Raw genomic sequence first — 17,642 nt, 5'->3', positions numbered from 1 at the left:
AAAACCATAGACATCCCATAACTCATTACTGGACACTTCATTGCACTCCAGAGAGAAGAAATCCAGCTCCACCCACCAGAACACCGACACTAACTTCCCTAACCAGGAAACCTTGACAAGCCACCTGTACAAACCCACACACAGTGAGGAAACTCCACAATAAAGAGAACTCCACAAACTGCCAGAATACAGAAAGGACACCCCAAACTCAGCAATTTAAACAAGATGAAGAGACAGAGGAATACCCAGCAGATAAAGGAACAGGATAAATGCCCACCAAACCAAAAAAAATAGGAAGAGATAGGGAATCTACCTGATAAAGAATTCCGAATAATGATAGTGAAATTGATCCAAAATCTTGAAATCAAAATGGAATCACAGATAAATAGCCTGGAGACAAGGATTGAGGAGATGCAAGAAAGGTTTAACAAGGACCTAGAAGAAATAAAAAAAAAGTCAATATATAATGAATAATGCAATAAATGAAAATAAAAACACTCTGGAGGCAACAAATAGAATAACAGAGGCAGAAGATAGGATTCGTGAAGTAGAAGATAGAATGGTAGAAATAAATGAATCAGAGAGGATAAAAGAAAAACAAATTAAAAGAAATGAGGACAATCTCAGAGACCTCCAGGACAATATTAAACGCTACAACATTCGAATCATAGGGGTCCCAGAAAAAGAAGACAAAAAGAAAGACCATGAGAAAATACTTGAGGAGATAATAGTTGAAAACTTCCCTAAAATGGGGAAGGAAATAATCACCCAAGTCCAAGAAACCCAGAGAGTCCCAAACAGGATAAACCCAAGGCGAAACACCCCACGGCACATATTAATCAAATTAACAAAGATCAAACACAAAGAACAAATATTAAAAGCAGCAAGGGAAAAACAACAAATAACACACAAGGGAATTCCCATAAGGATAACAGCTGATTTTTCAATAGAAACTTTTCAAGCCAGGAGGGAATGGCAAGACATACTTAAAATGATGAAAGAAAATAACCTACAGCCCAGATTATTGTACCCAGCAAGGATCTCATTCAAGTATGAAGGAGAAATCAAAAGCTTTTCAGACAAGCAAAAGCTGAGAGAGTTCAGCACCACCAAACCAGCTCTCCAACAAATACTAAAGGATATTCTCTAGACAGGAAACACAAAAACGGTGTATAAATTCGAATCCATAACAATAAAGTAAATGGCAACGGGATCATACTTATCAGTAATTACCTTAAACGTAAATGGGTTGAATGCCCCAACCAAAAGACAAAGACTGGCTGAATGGATACAAAAACAAGACCCCTACATATGTTGTCTACAAGAGACCCACCTCAAAACAGGGGACACATACAGACTGAAAGTGAAGGGCTGGAAAAAGATTTTCCATGCAAATGGGGACCAAAAGAAAGCAGGAGTAGCAATACTCATATCAGATAAAATAGAGTTTAAAACAAAGGCTGTGAAAAGAGACAAAGAAGGTCACTACATAATGATCAGAGGATCAATCCAAGAAGAAGATATAACAATTATAAATATATATGCACCCAACACAGGAGCACCGCAATATGTAAGGCAAATGCTAACAAGTATGAAAGGAGAAATTAACAATAACACAATAATAGTGGGGGACTTTAATACCCCACTCACACTTATGGATAGATCAACTAAACAGAAAATTAACAAGGAAACACAAACTTTAAATGATACAACAGACCAGTTAGACCTAATTGATATCTATAGGACATTTCACCACAAAACAATGAATTTCACCTTTTTCTCAAGTGCACATGGAACCTTCTCCAGGATAGATCACATCCTGGGCCATAAATCTAGCCTTGGTAAATTAAAAAAAAAAATAGAAATCATTCCAAGCATCTTTTCTGACCACAATGCAGTAAGATTAGATCTCAATTACAGGAGAAAACCTATTAAAAATTCCAACATATGGAGGCTGAACAACACGCTGCTGAATAACCAATAAAGCACAGAAGAAATCAAAAAAGCAATCAAAATTTGCATAGAAATGAATGAAAATGAAAACACAACAACCCAAAACCTGTGGGACACTGTAAAAGCAGTCCTAAGGGGAAAGTTCATAGCAATACAGGCATACCTCAAGAAACAAGATTTATAAAAAGTATAAAGAGCATTAAAATGTTAATGTCATTGACCCTAAAATTTATCTCTGAAGAAGCATTTTGCTTGCCTAATGAAGAAGTTAGAATTATGAACCAGGTTTGTCCATTTGGAAGAATTTTTCCAGCAGTGTTCATAATTGTGAAAGTATATGGAAACAGAAATAACTTACAGAATAAAAAAATTAGCTGTGATCACTCAGTTTCAAAATGATGTAGTTAAAAATAGGAATACAGTCTGTTTATACTATCTTATTCCCATTTTATAACACACAGAAATATTTATTTACTCAAAGAATATGCAAAATATCAGTTGGTGTTTGAGGATTATGAAGTTACATGTTTTAGTTTTCTTTATTATTTTTGGCATCTTCTAATTTTTTTCAATGAATATGACTTACTTTTATAATTATGAAAATTTCATTTTTAAGAGACATAATGAAAATATGAGTTTGTTTCTTTTGAAACAAACCCCTTCTTTTGAAAGAAATGAGGGGTAAAAAATTGCTTTGACCCAGAACTTGAGTGGGCTACTCAGTGCTTGAAAAGAACATTTTATTGATGGACTAGCAAAGGTATCACCAAGCATTTTGCTTCTCTGGTGTTCTGGCATTTCTCAGTCCTGCCATGAAGGGAATGTTTAAAGGCAGTTGTCATAGTAGTTCATTCTTTGGTATTCACGTTAAGTCGCATCACTCTATTTTTCTCTTTCTAGAGGGCTTTCTGTTTTCTTTTCTGTGATATTACTGAAGTCACTAAGAGCAGAAACTACTTCAGGAGGGAAGGGACTAATTCCAGGAAACACTTTGTCTTAATGCATCCAGATAACCAAAGCTAACTCATCTGAAGCTAAGAAGATCATTTTTTTCTATACATAATTATCCCTTTTGCTCATTGTATAGAAAATCAGTTCAGTTCAGTCACTCAGTCGTGTACGACTCTTTGAGACCCCATGGACTGCAGCACGCCAGGCCTCCCTGTACATCACCAGCCCTGGAGTTTGCTCAAACTCATGTCCATCAAGTCAACGATGCCAACCAACCATCTCATCCTCCATCATCCCCTTCTTCTCCTGCCTTCAATCTTTCCCAGCATCAGGAGTTTCCCGGCATCTAAGGAGTCAGTTGTTTGCCTCAGGTGGCCAAAGTGTTGGAGCTTCAGCATTAGTCCTTCCAATGAACATTCAGGACTGATTTCCTTGAGGATTAGTTGGTTTGATCTCCTTGCAGTCCAAGGGACTCTCAAGAGCCTTCTCCAACACTACAGTTCAAAAGCATCAATTTTTCAGTGCTCAGCCTTCTTTATGGTCCAACTCTCACATCCATACATGACCATTGGAAAAACCATAGCGTTGACCAGACAGTCCTTTGTGAGCAAAGTAATGTCTCTGTTTTTTTAATATGCTATCTAGGTTTGTTATAGCTTTTCTTCCAAGGAGCAAGTGTCTTTTAATTGCATGGCTGCAGTCACTATCTACAGTGATTTTGGAGCCCAAGACAAGAAAGTCTGTCACTGTTTCCATTATTTCCCATCTATTTGCCATGAAGTGATGGGACCAGATGCCATGATCTTAGGTTTTTGAATGTTGAGTTTTAAACTAGCTTTTTCACACTCCTCTTTCACTTTCATCAAGAGGCTGTTCAGTTCCCCTTTGCTTTCTGCCATAAGGGTGATGTCATCTGCATATCTGAGGTTATTGATATTTCTCTATATAAAGAAAATGTGAAAGTGAAAGTCACTCAGTCGTGTCCGACTCTGCAACCCTCTGGACTATACAGTCCATGAAATTCTCCAGGTCAGAATACTGGAGTGGGTAGCCTTTCCCTTCTCCAGGGGATCTTCTGCATTGTGGGCAGATTCTTTACCAGCTGAGCCACAAGGGAAGCCATATCAAGAAAATGGGGACCCAATATTATTAGTATTGGACCCAATATTCGTCTTAGACCCAAGATTAATGGTATAGAAAATGGGGACCCAATATTATTAGTATTGGACCCAATGTTAGTCTTAGGCCCAAGATTAATAGTATAGAAAATGGGGACCCAATATTCCTGCACAGAAGCGCATTGTCTCTCTGTCGGTGCTGATTTAAGTGTATGTGGGCGTAGATGTGTGTTGTGTATAAACCCTCACTATCTTCCCATATGCGAGTTTGAGGGGAGAAGGCCCTTCCTGTGGGGCATCCATGGCACAGCACATAGTGGGTAAGGCATACCAGTTTGTCATTGGCTGGTTGGAAACCCTTGGTATAAAGCCGTATATTTTTACAGCTGAAACCTTATGAATTAAGTTTCGATTTTACCTTCCATTACCTGCCAGGTACTTTGATGTACATCTGAGATTCCCAGACTGGGGTGTACTTATCCCACCTGAGTCAGGAGACCCTTGAAACCTTGGGATCTTTAGAAAGACTCTCCATGTTTACACCTTGACTTCACATGATTCTCTGGAACAGTGTTTAAAAAGACAAGTTGACTCATGTTTGATTAGTCAAAGGATTGCTTTCACACCTGAAAGTATGAGTATGTCTAAAAGTTTCATTTTTGTTTGTTTGCCTTTGCACTGAAATTAATCTGAGCCACTGATTTTATCTTAATAATAGATCCTTTGACAAGGTGGGAGCCAGGAATTGTGAGCTGCCACTGTACGGAGTGAAATGTATAGTGTCACCGACTCCAGCCCAGAACCCTCGCAGAGGAGCTTAACATGAAGAGAAGAGAATCTCTTGTAACTAAGAATATAGAAATGACCTTTTTCCTGAATAAAAGGGACTAGTATGATTTAAAGCTAATGTTTCTTTCCCCATTCATTTCTTTTATACATAAATCATTTATAGGAAAAAAAGGAGCGATTAGTGAAAAATTGTGTCTTGGAATTGGTAAAAACAATGTGTTGGGTTTCATTATGCCTGTGGTTATTTAAAATAGTAGTCTAAATCCTGGGTGCTAGCTGCCTATATCAGAGAAGGCAATGGCACCCCACTCCAGTACTCTTGCCTGGAAAAGCCCATGGATGGAGGAGCCTGGTAGGCTGCAGTCCATGAGGTCGCTAAGAGTCGGACACGACTGAGTGACTTCACTTTCACTTTTCACTTTCATGCATTGGAGGAGGAAATGGCGACCCACTCCAGTGTTCTTGCCTGGAGAATCCCAGGGGCAGAGGAGCCTGGTAGGAGGCAATCTATGGGGTTGCACAGAGTTGGACATGACTGAAGCGACTTAGCAGCAGCAGCAGCAGCAGCTGCCTATATGATACACCCATGTGGGTATTTAATAAGCATCTCAAACTCCACTTGCCCAAGGTAGAGCTCTTGGTTACCCCACAACCCACAAAGAACCTCCTCTCCCATCTACCTGGTTGCTCAAGAAAGACCCCAAGAGTTATCCTCAATTCTTTGCTCTCTCTGTCCCCACAGCCCATCTGCTGGCAGTTCCTACTAATACTACTTCCGAAATGTGTCACTGAATGTCTAAGCTCTCCCCATCACTGTTGTTACCTCCCTGTCCACTCACCGTCATTCCTTTTCTGGACCACTGCCCAGGTCTTCTGGCCCGTCTCCATGCTCCTCGTGATCTATGTTCTACCAAGCAGCAAGAATCATCTTTTAAAGGTTGCCCACCCCCATTTAAAGTCATTTCCCTGTTTGAAGTCGTGAGTTGGTTTCCCACAGTAGTTAAACTAAAATCTTGACCCCTTTACCCTGAGTCGCAAAACCCTTTGGACCCAGGCCCGCTACCTCTCTGGCCTCAGCTGCTACAGCTCTCCCTTATTACAGTGCTCCAGAACCCCTGGCTTTCTGTTCCCTGAGTAAGCCAGCCCATCAACCTAAGGGCCCTCTCCCAAGCCAGCAACGGGATTTCCTCATCTTCCCGTGCTGAACTCCTTCTAGCATTTAGAACAGACACTTTGGATAAATTCCTCATGGAGATATTTCCTGAACACCTGATAAGATAGGAAAGTACCACTAGCTCTGCTCCCCCTGAAACTCAGGCACCATTTGTCACATAACCCTCTTTTAAATTGCCAGGGTAACATATAGCTGTTACCAGCACCAATGCCTAAGGCCGGATATATAGGACCGATGGGGACAGGCTCCCGTCTGGCCCTTCACCATTGTGTCACCAGGACCAAGGGAAAGTGCTCAATAATGGTGTTACATGAACAGGTGTTTTTCAGATGCTGTGTAGTCTTAACGTGGCAATCAACAGGTTGTTTCTGCCTGTTCTGTTTTTGTAGCAGACTGGATTGTATGCGTATAAGGTCTTTGGTGTTCTGGAGGACTGCTTACCAGATCTGCTTGCAGATGTCTATATGGACTTAGCCTATAGGAAACAGTGGGACCAATATGTTAAAGGTGAGTGACACAGTTTTTAAAAACCAATTAGAAAGTAGAATCCCATGTTATTTATTCTAGTCATTAGTAAGCAAAAGGTATAACTTTGCTATATTTTTCATTTTAAATTTTAGCAAATGCATCTTAAAGTGCTAAGTTAAATATGACTTTGCTGTTCTCAGGGTTTGTTCCTTGCATACTATTAAAGTCACTCTCCAGTTCTCTCTGAGGGCTGTTTTGTTCTTATTTTTAAGTTTTGTTGTCATCCCATAAACCTAGGTGATCGTGGAAGTCTTCTTGGAAAAGGTGGTACTGAAGCTTTGTTTTAGAGGTTGAATCAATGTTTTATAAGCAACAAGATTTTATATATATATATATGTGAGGAGGTGAGGGGCTGAGTGGTTTAAGGGCATTCAAGGCCGAGGGGACAGCACGAGTAAAGTAGAGAAGGCATGAAATAACATAAAATGTTAGAGAACTGTGAGTAGTTGGGTGCTGTTGAGTAGTTGGGGAGCAGACTCTGGAACTAGGCTGGAAGGCGGGCCCAGAGCCCCAAGGACCTAAGCTGAACCACCAGGCTAGGGTTCGATTTTTCCCTGGAAGTAATGGAGAGTTATGAGCAGCGATAGATAGAGGATCTTCCTGCCACTTACAGCGGGGAGTAGTTTCTGCCATCCCAGTCAGTCACAGTGAAATAAATACAGCTAGCCCGGGGGGGCAGAGACCTTGACAGAGCCTTGCTGTGGGCAGGAATCTTGGTTGCAAGAAACAAAAGGTAACAAATGCCAGTGTGAGAAAAGGAAAAAGCTTTTTTTGCTTTGGTTTATGACATTGGAAACAGCATGTGTGTCTCGTTCCAGGTCAGCTGCATTCACTACTTCATTTCTCCAGCTTTACTCTGTTTTCTCCTGTGTGGACCACGTTATCGGGCAGATTCTTGTGTCATGACAAAGATGCCTGGTACCACAAGAGGCAGGCTTACATTCTAACAAAGTTCATCACCCCAGAGGAATAGGAATTTTCCCACTCATTGCATTCAGAGTCACAGGACAGGCTCTAATTGCCTCAGCATCGATCATGCGCTTATGTACTGGGGACATTTATCATGATTTTGGGTCGCTTAGTGTTATCAAATAGGCTTCCTATGTAGGGGGAATTGTGATGCCCACCTATTCAAGGGTGAAGGCAGGTGTTCCCTGTCCATTTCCCTGGCAGCCATGGCTCAGTCATGTACTGTGGACATTGGCAGTTTCTGATGTGTGGTACTTGGCATCAGACGTCCCCACTGTGGAATAAAGTCCAGAGGCAGCAGTAGTTTGACTTCTCTGGAGTAATCCTGAGGTTCTTCACCTAACTCTAGTCCTCCTAGATCTTCTGTGAGTTACCCGACAGCCTTTATGAAAGCACTTTTGACCTAAACTTACAAGAGTGGCCAAGTCTCGTCCACATACGCCTTCCCTAAACTAATCACCATGGCCATGTCTGGCTCAATTTCCCAGCCCTGTAATTATCACTGAGTCACTTCTGCTTAAACTACATAGTGAAGAAGAGAAAGGTGATGCTCTGAAGGAGAATGAGATGCTGGTACAAGAACAGGGGAGTCAAAGCCAAGCAGGCAAAGCAACAGATATCCACTCATTCCCTTCCTTTCAAGGGCATCTGCAGCCTCTTGGACCAATGGACTGGCAAGCTCTTTACCCATAGTCTGCTTCTAATAGATTTTGTTATTTCAAAAGCTAAATTAACACATTGCCAAAGTCAGTATCTCCTAAAGGTACTCTTTTGGTTCCTCCAGTGGACTTGGCTTGGCTTCTTCTCTAAATGGTTAATTAGAAGCTTCCCATACAGTTTAGGGGCAGAGTCTGTACACTTCATAGCATTCTTTTACTATCTCCCTCCAATTGCTGATGCTATTTACATGCAATAGCATGGTGGATTGGTCCCTGTAACTGTGACAGAAAACAGCATGGGAGATAGGCAAGAAACTTAGAGTTAGCACAGTTAGGCCACTTCCTAGCTTTTTAGGAAGGACATGGAACTCTCTGGAACCTTCATTTCTCAACTGAACACACCAGACTGGGTGGCTTAGTCCCAGGACACATGTACTGAGTCAAGAAGTCTAAAGAGGGGAGTAAGGGCACAACAGTGTAACTGTTGGTAATATAGTGACATCTAGTGGTTCAGTTCAGTCGCTCAGCGTGTCCAACTCTGCAGCCCCATGGACTGCAGCACACCAGGCCTCCCTGTCCATCACCAACTCCCGGAGTTTACTCAAACCCATGTCCATCACATCGGTGATGCCATCCAACCATCTCATCCTCTGTCGTCCCCTTCTCCTCTTGCCCTCAATCTTTCCCAGCAGGGTCTTTTCAAATCAGTCAGTTTTTCGCATCTGGTGGCCAAAGTATTAGAGTTTCAGCTTCAGCATCTAGTGGTTACCCTGATTTTTAAACCTTAAATTTTAATTCCTAATTTGGTTTCACTGAATTTTGAGACTGTTTATGCTATATGATGAACAGCTTTTGTTGGGTTCTTTTATTTTTATGGCATTTTTATATCTATTAGACTCTGCCTCTTGGCAACAAGCTTTCAGTGGTAATGAATCTATCAGACTTTTCCAAGAATTCTGTGCCTTGTGAGTTAGTGTTTTATCATCCCTAAAGGGTCGGCAGCATATCAAAGCTTTTTCTTAATTGAAACCAGAGACTTCCAGATTCAGTAACTTCTTTGTTTTGTTTCTTTTCTTAGAACTCTATGAAAAAGAATGCAATGGAGAAACAGTGGTCTACTGGCAAGTGAAGTACCCCTTTCCCATGTCTAACAGAGATGTATCCTTTCCAGAGGTGCACCGTGACTCAGCTTTCTAAAGTGCTTCTGCGCCCTGTGACTGTCACCCAATGGTGGCGTGTCCAGCAGGTGTGGAGAACATTGTCTTTGAGTCTTGCAGAAGCATCTGCTAAAGCTCTCCCTTCTTGTGTGGCTTTCAGAGACCCCAGAGTGTGACTTCCGGGCCTGACGACATGGAGCATCTGTAACTGGGGTCACAGGAAGGTGACTCATACTTTCTTGAACCTTTTCTGGGAAGCCCTTGTGCCACAGAATTGGGCATCTGAAAACAACTTTTCACAAAGAGTATTCGGTACATTCCCTCAGTCTATAGAGGAGAAAGCCGGGACCCAGAGAAGTCAGGCGACAGAGGCTGACTTACGTAGCAGCTGACTGGGGGCTGAACTCAGGCCCCGCATTTCCAGCTCTGTCCACCTCCCCTCCTTCCTGATTATTGGCTCTGGACACTGTGCGTTATGTTTTGCCCCTTCCGTCTCCTCGATTATGATATGAAGCAGTTGAATAGATGTGGGGAGTTTTAGCTGACATTCCAGGGTTCTGTGAAGCCCCCTTAGGGCCAGGCTAGGAGGGTCTGATGAACATTTGCTGGGTAGACAGATTGGGTGGAATAGGGGTGGGGGTAGGTGTGATTTTGACCTCACTCTTTTCTTCAATCATAGCAGCTGATTGTCTTATACACTGAATTTCCATAAAGGATCCTTTAAATAAAGGATCTTGGAGGTTAAAAAAAAAAATGGTTGGAAACCACTGAACTGGATGACTGCCGGAATCTTTTCCAGCTGTAACATTCTGTAAGCCTGTGTACTCCTGAATAATTGTGCTCTGGAAAGAGAGGGGGCGTGGGAGTGTGTGTCGGGATTGTTCCTGTGTGATTGCTGTACCCTGGCTCGGTCACATCACAGACTCCATAAGGGGTTATTTCTTGGCTAGGTAGTTTGCATACAGGTGGTATATATTTCAGCCAATTGTGGTTACTTAATCTCTGAGATTTTACGTGGTTTTCTCTCATCCTGCCAAAACTGTGCAGGCTAGGAGCCATCGTCTCCCTCAGACAGGGAAGAGAACTGAGGCAGAGGGACATTCAGAACCCTGATCAGCTTCTTGCCAGGGTCTCACCGTTACGGGCAGCAGACTCAGGTGTGGACCCAGGTCCAGCTGTGTCCAGAGACGGTGATCTGGACCAGAGCAAACCCACCTCTCTGACCTCACAGGACCCTGCTGGGGGGCGTTCTGGGGAGCAGATGCTTGGGGCTCCTTGCAGTTCTGTTGCGTTGTCTTTCCAGTGCCACACAATCCCATAATGAGCATCTCAGTCTTTGTATCTACAGGGCTGTTCAGGTTTTGAGAACAGAGAACAGTGTAGAAGAAAAGAACATTAGTTTTGGAGGGAAGGCTCCCAGGGTGAGTGTGTGCTCACTCCTGGTTTGCTGTGTGACCTTGGAAAAGGCCTTCACTTCCCTGGGCTTCAGTGAACGGGTGTTTCTCCAGTCGTAGCCTGGGTGCCACACTGGACCTGCCAACTGCTGAAAGAACTCTGTGAAAATTCAGTTAATATATCAAGTTGTTTCTGCAGTGAGTGTCAGGGGATATCTGTCACGTGAACTGAGCGAGTTGTGGGACAGTATTTGCTGAGGAAAAAATAGAATGCTTGGGAGAGAGGAAATGCAGAGCTAAGGCAACATCATCCCTTCCTGAAAACACGTAAGCACTTTACTTGCTAGGGAATAGCATGTGGGGGTGACAGACGTCCCGCAGCATGCCTGGGGAGGGCCAGACCACTGTGGCTGCTGCAGAGACTCTGAGCAGCCTGCCGCCATGGCCGTGGCTGCTGCAGTTAGTGAAGCTGTATTATACTTTTACTGATTTTTTTGGATTATTTTTAAGCTTTAATTCCTTCTACTATGAAGCCTACATTTCCATCATTGGAAAGTCCGATGAACATATTAAAGAGCTGAGCCCTCTGCAGCTATGAAAATTTCACCAGGTTTTGGAGCCTCATCTGGGTTCAAATACAGACTCCGTCACATCAGCTGGGCAGTGGGATCTTCTGCAACTTTCTTTACTGCTCTGAGTCTCAATTTCGTCATTTGTAAGATGGGAATATTTATACTGAATTCACAGTGATGTTCTCAGTTTCAAAGCTGATGCTAAACATAAAGTCCATGATATATGTACGTGATAAGGGCTCAGTAAGTGGTGACTTCTGTTGTTTCTTAAAATCGAATTACCTTCCCTGTAATAGTGCCATAGACATAGTGGCTGGTCTGGGAGTGTTTACTGAGATGAAATGGCTTTGTGATACTTGGTGAGCCAGACCCAGTGAGGCCATCTGCCTACTCATTATTTGATTATTCATGCGTCTTCCTATGATTGCCAGGTGTAAGCACCCTTGCCTGACCATCCTCTGTACATAGAGGTCAATGATGAGGGCCTTTGGGGGAGGACAGAGAGCAATGACCCCATTGTCTAGTGAGTGAGATTCTGCTTCAGTCTCTCGTCCATGCTCCCACCAAGCTTATCTGCAGGGCAGTGTTACCCTTTTTTCCTGTAGAGGGAAACCAATAGCAGAAAAGTTGAGTAGCACACCCAGGATGACACAGCTGATAAGTGACCAGTCTGAGATCTCATTGCCTTCTTGGAGAAAGGAGGAGTGGGTTCCCCAGATAATTAAAGTGGCAGGGAACCAATATCAAGTGGGTAATGCATCCTCTCAAATGACAACACCAGGTGGGAGGAGCCAGACTGTTGTAAGGTGGGTAGGCAGATGGGGCAGGACCTGAGCTAACAGAGCAAGGGAGCAGTCACCAAGTGGAGGAATGGAATCATGTGCCTTTGTTTCTGTTGTGGGCTTCCCTTCCGCTTAGCTGAGATGTGGGCCTTGCTGTTGAGCCTTGACTTGCCGTGTAGTATGTTTACGTGCGGCAGCGGCAAGAGCTGGACTTTGAGGGGCAGAAGGTCCACGTGATCCTGGCCCAGAGCACCTCTGAGCCGCAGTTTCCAGAGAAGTCGGGTGTGATCCGGGTGAAGCAGTACAAGCAGAGTCTGGCGATCCAGAGCGATGGCAAGAAGGGGAGCAAAGGTAAAAAGCGGGCACGGGTTGGGGTGCCTGCCAGGGCCCCCCGTGTGAAGACTGCACTGACTGCAGGCACGGAAAATGCAGGATGCTTATTCCCTGAGGTCAGAGACTGGCCACAGGTCAAGAGAAAGAAGAGCGAATAAGTTCACCCCCAGAAGCTTGGGTAGACTAGCATGTGGATCAGTTCATTCTTTACTGACTCTTTAATTGTCTAGATGAAATTAGCACATCTAAGGGAATCAGAAAGTTCGAAACTCACTTTGGAAAGGTCCTGTACATGCACAAGCTGGACAGGGGTGAGCAGGAGGGCTGGTGGGACCACCTCTGCGGCAGCTCCTCCTCAGCAAAAACCCAGGGACTCAGAACCTGTCTGCCTTGAGTTCCAGCCTCAGAAGAGACACTGGGTGCAGGAGTTCCGTGCAGCCACCTGCTGACCTGGAGTGGGTGTGGGCTTGAGGCTGAGGCGAAATCTAAACTTAGTTGTGATGTGTGTTAAGATGTGCCGCTTTGGGCATGTCATCCCACTCTTCTGAATCTTCACTTTATCATTTATAAATGGGCATTTAATCTTAGCAACTTCTTAGGATTAATATAATTAATGAGAGCCTTAATTAAATGAGAAACTGTGTCTAAGTGTATTGCTTGCTGCTGCTGCTGCTAAGTCGCTTCAGTCGTGTCCGACTCTGTGCGACCCCATGGACCGCAGCCTACCAGGCTTCTCCGTCCCTGGGATTCTCCAGGCAAGAACACTGGAGTGGGTTGCCATTTCCTTCTCCAAAGCATGAAAGTGGAAAGTGAAAGTGAAGTCGCTCAGTCGTGTCCGACTCTTAGTGACCCCATGGACTGCAGCCTACTAGGCTCCTCCATCCATGGGATTTTCCAGGCAACAGTACGGGAGTGGGGCCAGGTGATTAATAAATAGCTGCAGAAGGTGCCTTCGCTGTTTTCCACAATGTTTCTATGTAAGTCTCCTGCAAGGCAAGGCAGAGGGGACAGTCTGCTGGAGTCCTGTGTAACCTGCATCCTTACTTTCTGGGATGGATATGAAAGTGGAAGATTTGCAAGGTTTGTATGTATCTTCCTAACAGGTTCCCTCCTGAATTGTTCTTTCTCTCTCTCTCTAGTTTTCATGTATTACTTCGATAATCCAGGTGGCCAGATTCCGTCCTGGGTCATTAACTGGGCTGCTAAGGTGAGACCCCAGGAAGCACGAGGGGTGGTGTGTTTGACAGCTGTTGACTTAGCCTGTGGGGCTGTCAGCTTGAAGAGATGTGCTGTCTCAGGCCTCATGATGCTGTTTTATGAAACTGCTTGGTTGATGGACTATGTTAGGCCTGTCGTGGCCAATACCCAGGATAGAGGCTGGGACAAAAGACAAACTTTAGAAGGAATGCCAGCCCCACCCTGCTTTGCGCCAAGACCCCTCCAGGATCACTCTCTGGAACCTCCCAAACAGTAGCCTGTTCCTTGTAGGAACAAGGGTGCCGGGGACCCTGTATCTGCTCATGGAGGAGTTAGTCTGACCTAGCTCGGGAGACAACCAACCATATTCAAGCCTGGAGAAGTCTCCAGGTTCTTTGTGATTCTTTTGCTTTTCAGTAAGGAGAGGGAACCCCAGTGGTACCCGGGTCATTCGAGACTGCCTAGAACCTAGAATCATGCTGACCATTCAGCCTGCTTTGTAAGGTCCTACTTACTGGTGAGAGGGCTCACCAGCTCCCTGGGAGAGTGAAAAGGCTTTGAATCAAACACGAGATAGTTTGAATCTTGGCCCTGCTTCTGACTGTGTGATCTAGGGAAACCATCAATTTCTTCCCCCTTAAAAATGGAGACAGATAACCCCACCCTGTAAAGAAGGAGTAAATAGAACAATGTGTGGGGCGTTTCTTAAACAGTGAACAACTCTTTAACTAAAGGATGACATACCCACTCTTGCCCCTCAATCCTTACCATTGTCTAATTTTATAAAGCAAGTCTTTGCTCTTATTTCTTTCCCCTGCCATGCCACTTCCTGTTTTATCTTTCCTTTCAAAAAAATGATTTCTCATAAATATCTTAGCTGTTTATTAGCAAAAGCCAAAATATGTAACAAGGTCTTACAACAGTTGCCCCCGCCTACCCTGTGTCCTGCGTCTTCCCTTTTATCATCATCTGTGGCAGCATTCTGTGGAAATCTGCTCAGGGTCCCTATTGTCATATCTATATTCCCAAAGCCATCTTCTTTCACCTTAGCCACATCCTCAAGAATCAGGAGTCATCGCTGTGAGGATACAGAAATGACAGTCTCCTTTCCTTTGCAGAATGGAGTTCCTAACTTCTTGAAAGACATGGTGAAAGCCTGTCAGAACTACAAGAAAACCTAGGGGAGGAAGCTGGGAGCTTTGTGTCCGAGGGATGCTGTTCCTAGAAGTGCGACGCCCCCGATGCTCAGCCTGCCTTTCCCTTTTCCGTGCTCAGAGGCCTGCAGGCTCTCTAGCACTTTGTCCCTGAGTGTGTGTGTGCCTGACATCTGCTCCCTTTCCCAGTCTCCCCACCCCGGGACCTACTGCCTTTCTCCACCCTGGAATGTGGGTCAGATTATAGAAACCTTTGTTTCTTTAAACAAAGAAACCTTTGTTTAAACCTTTGTTCTTAAAACGTGGAATCTTCAGTAGGGAACGCAGTCCTTCCATTGTGCCATTCTAGGGGAATGCTGGGTGGAGGGCTTGCAACACTGCCTAAGAGGGACTGATCCCACTCAGCTAGCTCCTTCCCACGTGTGAGTTGTTGCAACCTGGGAGGGTGATTTCCTGCTGAAGTTGCATTGCCTACAGAGCTGACTGTCATCGCTCCAAGACTGGAAGACTCATGTCCATTTGCCTTATGCTTTGCTCACTTGGATTGCCTAATTTGAGATAATCGTCCACTAAGTCCCTGCCCATTCCTAGCTGGGGAGGATCATAGGCTGTTTTGATTTCAAACTGTTTTGAAAAACATTGCAGGCCTAACTGCGTAGTATGATAACAATTTTTTTCTCATTATCCATGTTCGGCTTTTGCTTTTTCCCATATGCCCCTGGGAGGGCTGTCCATACCTCACTAGCTCTGCATTTTACTGGACACTGAGGCATCAAGGCAACTCTAGCAGTTAACAGAAAACTGCTCTGCACATAATTGAGCTAAAATGTCTTTATATGGAATAAATGAATTTTCATTCTGAAATGTTTGGAGACATTCAAAGGATAAGAGTTCACAGCCAGGGAAAATCTATTAGTGGTGTGGTTGACTCTACACCTTTTTCTCAGGAATTCTAAGTTACCTGCCTCTCCCACCAACCAGAAGACTTCCCTTTTCCTACTTTTCTCTTGAATTTTGGAAGGAAAGGTATTCTGTGGACAAAGGCACAGCCTTATAATCTCAGGGAAACATTTTAATCACTTCTGTATGATGGTAATAAAACTCAATTACAGGGCATAAAAATTCAGAATGTAAAGCCGGATGTGGAAGATTTATTAAAATGGGATGCCTCAGACTGTGTCTTTTCTGTCTGGGAAGGGAGGTGTATTGAATACCAAATAAATACAGAATGACTTATAATTGTCTTGTCTGCAGTCTCCTCTCTGCCTTGTTCCCTGCGAATGAGACTGTTAGGTCTCTCTGGTTTGCAAGTGAAATCCGACCTAACTCATAGCCCTGAACATAGAAAGGAATTTTAGGCCCACTTATATGCAAGGCCAGGTGTAGCATGGCCTCAGGTGGGGGTTGATACAGGTGCTCAAACTGATGTTGGGAATCAACCCTGTCCTTCTTTAAGGTTTCTTTAATGTTGGACCGTGTTTGGTGGCAGGATCGCTGCTAACAGAAAATGAAACACCTGCATCTTCCTGAGTTCACACCGAGTCAATAAAAGACAGCATTTCTTTCCAGTTGACTGTGAAGCATCCCATGATTCACTTTAAACCATGTGTCAACCCCTGCCCTGGACACTGGTCATAGGGGTAGAGTCATACACATCAGGGAATACTTCATAAATGTATCATTACAATATCACTCTCAGTAATGTAGCTGGAATTTAATTTTAGGTAAAGTAAATCTGAATGTCTTATGTAATAGAAGTCAAGGTGATTTTTTTTTTTCTTAATGTATAAAGTCACTGAAAGAGAAGCACTAGGATTATAGTCTTTGAGCAAAGACTTCACATGAAATGGTGTCATGCAAAGTGTACGTTTAACAGTGTTCAGTAATCTGCTAAAACCACTGAGAATACTAAGCATACTTAATTTCTTGGTAAGGCGATTTAAAAAAAGTCACCGAGCTTGCTTATAATTAGTAAAGGCCCTGTAACATTCGTGCTTGCTAAGTTGGAGATGACGGTGCTAAGCAGCACTGAAAAATGAGATTGTGTGGGAACTGAGGACCCCTGAGCCAACAGGAAATGCCAGCGACCCCAGAAACACACATGGTCCCATGGAGGTTTAGCTGGATTCCTCAGGGTCTGATTCTGCAGGGTTTGAATGTATCATTTGGAATTTGGAAGTTGTAAGCGTATTGTCATGCATCTAACCCTTTGCTTCACTTGTGTTCTCATGTCTGTCTCTCTGAATAGACAATAAGATCTTCATAGGTAGAAACCCTTCTTTCACTGAGATTACTGACCCCTGACGGAGTGTATCCTAGGCACCCAAATGGTATGTAGTGAGTGACTTTAATGATTTGGAGATTGACCAAATGACACACCACCCAGAAGGGAAAATCTATTCAGATAAAGACATTTGATTGGATTACATTAAATTCTACTTTAATATTTAATAATTTAATTCAAGGCAAATTATTTCCCCAAGTCATCATTTTAGTGGTTCAAGTTGCTGTAGATCTCCTTAGTCTATCCTTGAAAGGTCCATGTTAAGAGGTGGCTTTGCTGGCATGGCTACAGGTTATACTTTCAGTTCAGTTCAGTTCAGTCGCTCAGTCGTGTCCGACTCTTTGCAACCCCATGAATCGCAGCACGCCAGGCCTCCCTGTCCATCACCAGCTCCTGGAGTTCATTCAAACTCATGTCCATCGAGTCGGTGAGGCCATCCAACCATCTCATCCTCTGTCATCCCCTTTTCCTCCTGCCCCCAATCCCTCCCAGCATCAGAGTCTTTTCCAATGAGTCAACTCTTTGCATGAGGTGGCCAAAGTATTGGAGTTTCAGCTTTAGCATCAGTCCTTCCAAAGAACACCCAGGGCTGATCTCCTTTAGAATGGACTGGTTGGATCTCCTTGCA

The 17,642-nt window shown here is 43.8% G+C and overlaps 2 protein-coding genes across 4 annotated transcripts in view; both read left to right on the top strand.

Moving 5' to 3' along the window:
• LOC129649765 (phosphatidylcholine transfer protein-like) overlaps positions 1 to 4,929 on the top strand; it is an 89,261-nt gene extending 84,332 nt beyond the window's left edge. The window contains exon 8 of the mRNA XM_055577565.1: positions 4,741 to 4,929. The gene's annotated coding sequence lies outside the window, so the exon portion shown is untranslated. The remainder of the gene's footprint in view (positions 1 to 4,740) is intronic.
• LOC129649766 (phosphatidylcholine transfer protein) overlaps positions 1 to 15,969 on the top strand; it is a 35,766-nt gene extending 19,797 nt beyond the window's left edge. For 2 of the 3 annotated variants that reach the window (XM_055577568.1, XM_055577566.1), the window contains exons 2-6: positions 6,375 to 6,492; positions 9,220 to 9,299; positions 12,226 to 12,397; positions 13,519 to 13,586; positions 14,695 to 15,969. In XM_055577568.1, the coding sequence (XP_055433543.1) occupies positions 6,450 to 6,492; positions 9,220 to 9,299; positions 12,226 to 12,397; positions 13,519 to 13,586; positions 14,695 to 14,757 (426 nt within the window). In that variant the 5' untranslated portion in view covers positions 6,375 to 6,449 and the 3' untranslated portion in view covers positions 14,758 to 15,969. The remainder of the gene's footprint in view (positions 1 to 6,374; positions 6,493 to 9,219; positions 9,300 to 12,225; positions 12,398 to 13,518; positions 13,587 to 14,694) is intronic. The other variant, XM_055577567.1, reaches the window with a different exon arrangement.
• Positions 15,970 to 17,642: the final 1,673 nt, after the last annotated feature.

This window comes from Bubalus kerabau, chromosome 4 (assembly GCF_029407905.1).
Source record: "Bubalus kerabau isolate K-KA32 ecotype Philippines breed swamp buffalo chromosome 4, PCC_UOA_SB_1v2, whole genome shotgun sequence".
NCBI lineage: Eukaryota > Metazoa > Chordata > Mammalia > Artiodactyla > Bovidae > Bubalus > Bubalus kerabau.
The sequence above is the reverse complement of the archived record's forward strand: the minus strand, read 5'-3'. Positions and strand labels throughout refer to the sequence as shown.